Source organism: Olea europaea, chromosome 2 (assembly GCF_002742605.1).
Source record: "Olea europaea var. sylvestris chromosome 2, O_europaea_v1, whole genome shotgun sequence".
In the NCBI taxonomy this organism is placed as follows: Eukaryota; Viridiplantae; Streptophyta; class Magnoliopsida; order Lamiales; family Oleaceae; genus Olea; species Olea europaea.
This window is the reverse complement of record NC_036238.1, coordinates 22,363,763-22,373,409: the sequence shown is the minus strand read 5'-3', so window position 1 is coordinate 22,373,409 and position 9,647 is coordinate 22,363,763. Positions and strand designations below refer to the sequence as shown.

Sequence of the window (9,647 nt, the reverse complement as noted above, 5' to 3'; positions counted from 1 at the left end):
ACGAAAATCGCTTTGATCCTACATTAATATAACTAATGGATGAGATTGTTTGGAAATACCCTTATCAATGATAGCAAAATTTTGAGCTCATAAGGTTGTGCGCATTTAAAAGATTACATGTATGACCCAGTGGGAGATTGTTGAAAAAATTTCATTAATTGGGGCCACACAATGATTAAAGTGTGCGTTGCTATCTTATAGTTTTAGTCCATTAAAGTGATCCAACGAATTTAATTTTGGACTAATGGGTATCAATTATTATGAAATTAAAGTGTAGAGGCCGGAATGAATATTTTAAATTGATGAGGGGTCGATTTAAAATAATCAAAAGATTACAACTTCCAAATATAGTTATTTCTATATGGGGTCATAGTCCCCAATTGATGTGATATTCCATAATCTCTGCATCCCCATCAACAGAGAGTTTTTCAAGAATTGTAAGGGAAATCACGGATCAATTGAAAGATTGTAACCTGTTCAAAATCACTATTAATCTATGGATCAAGGTACGCTTCCGCTTTCATTATGTTCTCTTTGATTTCAACATGGATCAATTATGTGAAAACTGGATTAAAATCTATCAGAAAAGGGCCAAAATTTTGGCGGTACATGGCTGTTGCTCCTCCACCTTGAGGCCCAGATGACTTTTTCAGTGGCTCTCCATGCTTATTAAGTGGACCAGAATTCGTCTTCTTTAAAGATGCAAATCCAGAAACACCACCAGAAGAACCAGACCCCGCCCGATTCAAAGAATTTAGTTGGCCCGAGCGAGAAGCAGAGCCACCAAAAGACCCTGTTCTTGAAGGAGTATTATTAATGGGACCTGATTTTCTTGACCTGGAGCCATCCATTGGGATATCAAACATTTTACCGAGTTCTCCAGACTTTTTGATGTCGCCACCAGTGTATGGCATGGCAACAGAGCTCATTGTGGGAGTCTTCTCTTTTGGCTGCTCAGGCCGGCCTGAGACATAAAGGCCATTACTCAGCTGATGAGATTGGAATCGCGAACCCATATTGCTAATTCAATCCTCACAAAAGACAATAAAAAAAACGTAGAGAACAGATATCCTTCAACTTTCAAAATATTTGAGCAATCAAAACTTGATCACGGTCACGAAGCTCAGCCTAACAGAACTTCCAATGAATGATTATACCTAAAAATATGAAACAAAAAAGGACTGGATTTAGTTAGCAGTATAGATTCCTAAAATGTATATAAACTTCTAGATATTCCTCAAATCAATCAAAGCTGCGGAAAGAAAATTCTATATTTACATATATCCTAGATTTATCAATTATACAAAACCAGTAAAGAGAAAAATTGAAAGAAAACGCTCACATAATCCAAAATGCAACAAATGAAAACAAGAACAGAACCAATGAACAAAGCATCATTCCCGTGCCACCCAATATACAATTTAATGCCTGAATGAACTTCACAACTTGTGAGAAAGATAGAATAGATCTGGAAACGAGTCAATCAAACCCAATCATGAATATAGATCAATGAAAAAACCCAGAAAAATTTTATATTAAAAAAAAAAGGGGAAAAAGTAAAGGACTTTGCAGAGCCAATATCACCAAAACACACGTAAACCATCATAGACAAGAATTTTCAAACCTCACATTATGAAGAACTATAGAGGAGCCAGAACTTTACAGATCCAATAAAAGCATCGAAACCAAAACATACCCAATAACTCATAAATCCCGAGGGGAAATCAAATAACCCAAATAGACATTTATGCGGAGAATCACAGAAATTACGACCCAGAACCAAATTTATCAAAAATGGGAAGCTGCCATATCTTGGAATCAAGAATCCAGGTAATCAAGACCCATGTGGACAAACCAAGCAAGTGAAAGAACCCACATTTTCATTTTGACAAAGAGCAAATCAAACGGATATAACAAAATCCAGGCCTTAAAGTCAAGAAGAAAAAAAATTTGATATTTCTGTGTCTGTGTGTGTGTGTGTGTGTGGCTGTGAGAGAGAGAGAGAGAGAGAGAAGGGGCATACCTAAACTGATGAATGAGAAGAGAATTTGAAGAAATGGAGATATGGAGGATTAGAGTTTTGGATTTGGGATTTGTTTAATATGTTTGCTGGGAAATTTTGTTGAAGAAAAGGTGCAGAATATTATAGATATTTGTGAAAATTAAGAGTAACTGAGAAAAGGAAAGGGAAAAAGTGTGAAACTGAACACACAGACTTCACCTTCCTCGTTTCTGCTCTTGCATCAGTTGTTTTCTACCGCTTCAAGCCCTCAACAGTTCAAATGGCAACTTTGACCTTAGTGTGACCTGGAATATCCAATTTTACCATAATTTTCAAGAATATCAAGATAGTGAGATATGATTTAGCTTGCTATCGCATAATGTTTTATATCAGTCCCATTCTAATGGGGTACCATTATTTTCATCCACACTTTTTATGTATACATCCACTTTTAAAAATTAAATTTTGTTATATTTTAAATCCTATATAAATTTACTTAAATAGACATAAACATAATTAAATAAAAATACATAACTCTAAATTGATCCTCCAATATTTGTTTTCATTTATATTTAATTAGAATCCTAATAGATAGAGAAAAATACATGAATATAATTATAGGTGATGGTGGCCTTAAATGTGATTTTTATGTTGGGAATCATATCAAATTTCGAAGAATACAAAATGGAATCTGATGTAGTTTTATCAGTTTATAAAGAAAGAAGAATAATTGTAGCCAACAAAGTTAATAAAATTCAGCTTGCTTAATCGAACTTTCTTCTTCTTTCTTTCTTTAGCCTTTGTTGTTTGAAGCATTCTAATATTTAGAACTTTAATAGACAAAAAACTTATTTCATGTTAATTTAATGTTCAATCAGTTCAGATTTATTCTTATTTCATTCATTTGGTTTAAGAGTTTATAGTTTTAGGGATTGGGCGAATCTAGAGTGATAGGGATATATCTAAAGCGTGATGCATATATAAAATTTATGTGGATATATAATATTTAAATTAATGAATTCAATAAGGATAAGATTGGAACATGACGTGGATGTAAATAGTATTTTTTAAAATTTTATTAGGGATGAATTTAGAGTGGGATGTACTTATAAAAAATGTGGATGAAAATAGCAGTACCCTTCTGATGAGAATATAATTCAACTCTATATCATTTTTGCCAAATTTTTTAAGAATGTTAAAAATAATGAGATAGATTTGAATAGATAAGTATAGTTTTGTTCAACTAGATATCTGGATTTTCGAATTGAAACAAAAAATCATTAGATCTAGTTTGATTCGATTCTTTAATACCTCAGAAAAATCTTGTAACCAATTTGATGCATCGCGGAAGTGTAAAACGACAAACAAACACGCATTTATTCATAATAATGCCAAAAAACTAAAACATAAAAGAATCTTTAATTCATTACGAATTTGAATCAAGAAATTGAGATTGTTTTCACATATTTGGCATGCGTGTATATTTTACACACTTTACTCAAATCTACTTTTTATGAGTACATATAACATGAAAATCGATTTATTATCACTCATTTCTATCTGTCTAATTTAAATTGGTTACGGAGATGCCAAATATAATCCAATTTGCTATTTAGTCCCTAGACTCTTATCCATATGTAAATTTGATCAACATATAATGGCATAATAAACATATGGAATTCAAATCAAGCTCCTGTATCTTTATGTCTTGTCTTGCATCGCAATCTTCCCATGGACTAAATCTAAGTAGGCTCAAGTATTTAATATTGTGTCTGATATCAGTACAAAAACTAAGTTTTCAAGTATAAAAAAGAGTTCACACGTTTACAATCCAGATCCCAAAGTGCTTGAGTAAGGATAAAAAATCGATCGACTAAAGAAAAAGAATGCAATTCATGTGTCAATTATAATAGCTTATTTACTATTGTACTGAATTTTTCTATTTAACATTCAATAAAAAATGATTTTTTTTCTAATTAACCACGATGATAACTAATGGGGAAAAAGCTGTCACAAACAATTCTATACAACCTCACAAGGATTTGTCTTGATAAGAGTTCAGCCCAAATACTTCATAATTTCTTGTGTTGTGTGACTTTCTTATATGCTTTTGAGGTTTGGGTCGAGGCTCCATGAACAAAATCAAGTAACTTAAAGCACACCTACATCCAAAAATTTTATTTTTTATTTGTTGTATGATAATTTTTTCCTTTTCCATTATTTCATCGCACGAAATAGTGGAATAATTTTATTATCGAAACAAATGTGAGAAAATTACATGAGAGAACCGTGCTAGGCGTACTGCCAGACAACACTAAGCATGGAACCCGACACAAATTTTTTTTTTTTTCCATGTGGGACCGACCCCTTCAGTGAGGGGTCGTTAAATCCCCTGTAGCAAAGAGCATTCTCCTTACATGAGAAAATAAAAAATTGGAGACAAATTTTGAATGTTACTTCAATCCATTCATGATTTGACACTCCACTTAATCAATGGTCAATATGGATAATTGAGATAGCTAAATCATTAAGCTAAAAGACTATTTTGCAATCATGTAGGGTATAGGCCTTTAACCAATCCACATTTTGGCCATGAGTATGTTTTCCCGTTAAAAATGACTTCTTTGAAATGTTCGCATTGACAATTTTTCTTATGAATTTGAGTCTTTTGTGATGAATCTATAAATTATATCGTTAGTTAAATTTTAAGATCCGATTTTATTAATATTTCTTGTGTGTATCATAATATTGGTATTCATCCCATCAATGTATAGCAACTTCCAAGCCATTATTGTCATTTATTTTTATTTTTTGTGAAAAAAGAAATTGTTCTCTTAATATTAGTTACGTGATTAAATACTACACTAGTTTCTTATGTTGTAGGATAGAAATTTCAGTACTCAAGTATTTAAAATATTATACTAAATTCATCATTGTTAATATTCATGTAGTTCGTGGAAATTTCAAAATAAACATTTTTTCCGTTTGTTTTCCTGATGTTACTTTCTTGTCACCCTAACATGCCTTCCTAAAATTGGTTTGAATAATGTGCACGTTACAAATTTCTAATGTAGAACTCGTTTGATTCGTCACACTTAACATTTGGACCTAAATAATACTTCATTATGCAAATAAATTTTCCATGTTCACAACTTGTTAAATGCACTATCATGTCCCCTGTAATCATTCAAAGACATCAGATGAACATTACATGTGAGCCTTTTTCCTTTTAGGGTTAATTGATGTGATTATTTTGACCCATTTCCTCTAAATTGAGCAATTTTTAAAGATTGATTAAACTCGTATAGAATGGCATAAAATCGTATAAGATCATACAAAGAAGCTTATCTATTATATGCGAAGAAAGTAGTCCTTGAATTTTATAATAAATAGAGGTGGTCTAATTGTCAATTTCTGTGATTCCCAACAACTTCAATTTTAATATTTTGTAAGTACCGTGAAATTTAAATTTTGTTCATATACTCTATTTATCGTCAATTATTTTTAGCATGCGCGAATGCTTATAACATGTCACAGATACATTAATGAATGATATGGATAATAGTAGATATGAATAAATGTTAGAAATATTAGAAGAGTAATTTAAAATAGAATTATAAATAAGGGAACTTAATAAAATAAAATAAAAATTCTGTATGCTTCTTTGTCTTCCGAGTTACATTTTTTAAAAATAGTCCTATTTTTTTCCCCTTCTTTAACACGAACTGGGCAAGATATGTTATTTGTTAACTTTTATAATTTAAGGAAATATGTTATTTATTAACAATAGAAAATGTGGTATATAAATTCAATTGTAAGCAGTGGTGAATCCAGTATCAACGTTCAGCTAGGGCGGAGGTTGATTTTGACCATTGACCATCGACGATCAACGATCGTAAAAGTCCGGTCCGATCGGCGGCCGATCATTTATTAAAATTAGATTAAATAATATTAAAAATTATTCAATATATGTACTGCTCCAATACTTAGTTCTCACAATCATCTAGGTAGATCACCAATTTCATTAGATCTTCAGAAGCTTACAATATTTTTCATCTAGCAAATCAGAAAACGAAACTAAGTACTATGCGTGAATATCTGATAAAATAAGGTTAATGAAGTCTCTGTTGTCTATACGTTGAATTTCTGGGCGGGAGGGAAGTTTTATTAGAAGCAAAGAACAAAATCAAAACAAAGGTGAAATGTTAACCTCCAGCCACCATAGCTTATTTTTCTAAACCCAGTAGCTATGGCCTATAAGCACAGAAAAGAGCCCAACGTTACACATAAACAAATATAGCATACACTTTCCTCGACATAATTCATATCAGTTATGAGATAAATTTTGAAAATACAAAAAAGTGTAAACCTTCAATAGTCACTCAAAATGCAGTCATCAAGAAAACAAACAATAAAGTGTAACACTAAAATCTCAGAGGATAAACGAAAAGGGATGGAAAGTTGCAGATAGCACAATTTATTTATTTAGAAACGATAATAAAAATGGGAAATAACTAAAAGAATCTTGCATTATTGTTGCGGGCTGCCTGCTGGACTGGAGTCTGGAGTGCTGCTCGCTTGCTGCTCTCGTCTCTGATCGATGGCGGACCTGACGGTGCCGTCTGCAACGTCTGCTGGCTGCTGCGCTAGTGGTGGTAGACGGGTAGAGCCGTAGAGAAGATTCGTGGGTGGTGGCAATTTGGGGAAAAATCTGGGACTCTGTTTTCGGGTTGCTGGGTATATGGTATGGAGAAGGTCATTTGGGCTTCTTTAATTGGGTCTGATTTTTAAAAAATAAAAAAATTAGAGGCCTAATAGCCAACACCCAAGCCACCAAGACTGAACGACAGACCAATCTGAAAAAAAAAAAAAAAAAAAAAAAAAAAAAAAAAAAAAAAAAAAAAAAAAAAAACTGACTCCCGGCGGTGGCGGTTCCGGCGAAGCCTACATCCGTCACTGATTGTAAGATGGGGGAATTATGTGTATAGAGTATAATTACATTGTGTGTGTGTGTGTTTTTATATGGATTTTTTTCCTTGAAGTTGGAGAGAAAATATTAAATGGAGATTGATTATAATCACACGATAAATTTTATTTGTTGCATAACGTTTTAAATTCACCTAAGGTCCTCAACATATATTTATTATAATAATTAAGTCCCTAACTTTTTTGGTTAAATTATTTTCTTCAACAGTTAATTAATCTACACACCTAATAATTAAAGATGGTTCATGTCAAAAATATTTTGCTTACCGCTTAAAAATGAGAGAAAAATATTTTTTGCATTTTTTAAAGATCGAGAACTAAAATGCATGCTTAAATTTTAGTTGAGGAAAGCGAAGCAAAGACTTTCATGGACATCACCAAAATTTTGAATTAATAAAAATTTGAAAGAAAATGATGAAGTTGATCTCCATACTTAGTGGATCTGAAATTCACCTCTAACAACGGCCCACAGAGATAAAAATAGAAAGGCCGGTCCATCAAAAGGCCCACACTTCTTGGATTAAATGGCCAAACTACTTACTTCGAGAGGACAACCCTATTTCATAGCCACATGTATCTTTGACTTTAATTTAAATTAAAGTCAAACAATCAATATTAATCACATGGATCCCACAATTTTTCAACTATACATTTCAAAAATTTCTATAATAATTTATCAATATTTTAAAAATCGACCTGAACATCAACCCGGAAGAAGGTTGAGATTTAAAGGGTCAAACCAGATGACAAATTAAACAAATAAATACACAAATAAACTATAAAATATCATAATTATAATAGATTTTTAAATTTTAGTTTTTTCATTCAAAATAAATATAATCAATATTTGTTAAATAGATTTATTATAATTATTTTATAACCTTGAAAACTAACAATTAATATGTCCAAAATAATTTGCTTTGTTCAAATTGAAAATTATAATCTTGTTGGAATTTGTGATTTGTTAATGAAAATGATGAAGTAAACTAGGAAACACTTAGAATTGACAATTGTCAAGTATCTCACATTGGAAGATTACCACAACATTGGAAGAATAATCTCCTTTAAAAATGAGCTAATATCCCACATTGAAAAATTGCTAAAACATTGAAAGAATGATCTCCTTTAAAAAAAAGGCAAGGGAGAATTACTTTTATAAAAAAGTTACTCCGCCTTTAATTGCAATGGGTGACTCATTAAGATGGCTAAAAGTTTGTGGAAAAAAAATCAAATTACCTAGAAAAAATTGTGTTCGATTTTTCGGTTCACGGTTAAACCGAAAAGAAATCAAATTACCCAAAAAAATTCATGTCTCATATCATGTTCATGTTCTTGTTCTATTTTATCAAGATGACTGTAGAATTGAACAAAATCACATCATAATATTTTTGCATAGGATGGTTGAAATCCATTACAAGTTTACCCATTCTGATTTAAGGGAATTCTTACTCGTGAAGATGGTAGGGCTATGAAGAAGCACCTTCAATTTTTATGAATATGATAACTCTGCAGATAGGAAACATTGGGTGAATAAAGCTGGACTTGTTACCTGACAAACAAGTTTCATATTGTATGTAAATGTGTTTTTGAACTAGAAAAGCAGTTGGCCTTTTTAGTCCAACTTGTCATTCTTATCGAATTTTCATCTAAATTCTTGCCACTGAATTCAAAACTTGTCTAGCTAATGTGCAGTAACAAAAGCAGTGGCAGTAGGTGTGGCAGGAATTCAAAGTATTGGAAAACTAATTGAACATTCATAAACAAGCAAGTTCAGATAGCAGTAATTATACATCCCAATACAAACATGAAAAGATGGCTGTCTTTGCACTAAAACAATACTCTAAACACGGGCATATCACCCACCAGCCTTATGTTAAAAGAAAAATATTGTGTACTTACACCAAGAACAGACTTTCATGTTTGAATTATTTGGCAACCAGTGTGTGCAAGGAAATAAATCCATTTCGTTCATTCTCTGAGACCTCCGTCCAAATACTTTATTTCCAGTATATATCAGTTACCTTGTTGATCTAAACTCCATCCAACTGCCAGACGAAATCACCAGAGGGGTAAGCTGGACGAGAGATGAAATATGGCAACAGCAAAATTGAAGATCAAGATGTTCATAATAACTATGCATTACCAAAGGAGTTATTTTTATTGACACCGTGCAACTCCATGGAAGAATTGGTGATACTACCAACTGAACCCATGGTGTGTGAGCTCAACTGAGGACTTGCTGGACAAGCTTCCACGTTACCTGCACTCGTTGGATGTATGGCCCCCGAACTAAGTTGTGGGCTCATTGGAGTTCTCTGGCTCATTTGTTGGGGGCCGGCCTGTTGCTGCAGCTGATTCATTTGATGGGGAATTCCCATGCTTGATGACGAACCTACCTGTGGAGGTGAAAGAACAGTCTGCAGAGGAGATGTCGATTCCTGCTGCTGCTGTAATTGATGGTTTTGCTGCTGTTGCTGTTGCTGCTGCTGCTGCTGTTGCTGTTGTTGAAGCTGCTGCGGGTTCATGTATGGATTCATCCCTGGCATCAACTTTGGTGGACCCATCGCCCCCATAGGTGTGCGCTGCATCTGATTGTTATTAGCTTGATTCATAGAAGGGCACAGCATTGAAAGACCAGCAGATCCTGGGTGCAACTGTC

The 9,647-nt window shown here is 33.0% G+C and overlaps 2 protein-coding genes across 2 annotated transcripts in view; both read right to left on the bottom strand.

Moving 5' to 3' along the window:
• Positions 1-466: 466 nt before the first annotated feature.
• On the bottom strand, positions 467-2,342 carry LOC111366807 (uncharacterized membrane protein At1g16860-like). Its single transcript, XM_022987506.1, has 2 exons — positions 2,024-2,342; positions 467-1,157 (listed from the first exon to the last, which is right to left on the bottom strand). Exon 2 carries the CDS (start codon positions 1,014-1,016, stop codon positions 555-557), a length of 462 nt encoding a protein of 153 aa, XP_022843274.1. The 5' UTR covers positions 1,017-1,157; positions 2,024-2,342; the 3' UTR covers positions 467-554.
• A 6,378-nt stretch (positions 2,343-8,720) lies between these two features.
• Positions 8,721-9,647, bottom strand: part of LOC111373834 — a 10,859-nt gene continuing 9,932 nt past the window's right edge. Inside the window, exons 11-12 of the mRNA XM_022996415.1 lie at positions 9,132-9,642; positions 8,721-9,033 (exon numbers count right to left, since the gene is read on the bottom strand). Of these exons, the coding sequence (XP_022852183.1) occupies positions 9,002-9,033; positions 9,132-9,642 (543 nt within the window). The 3' untranslated portion in view covers positions 8,721-9,001. The remainder of the gene's footprint in view (positions 9,034-9,131; positions 9,643-9,647) is intronic.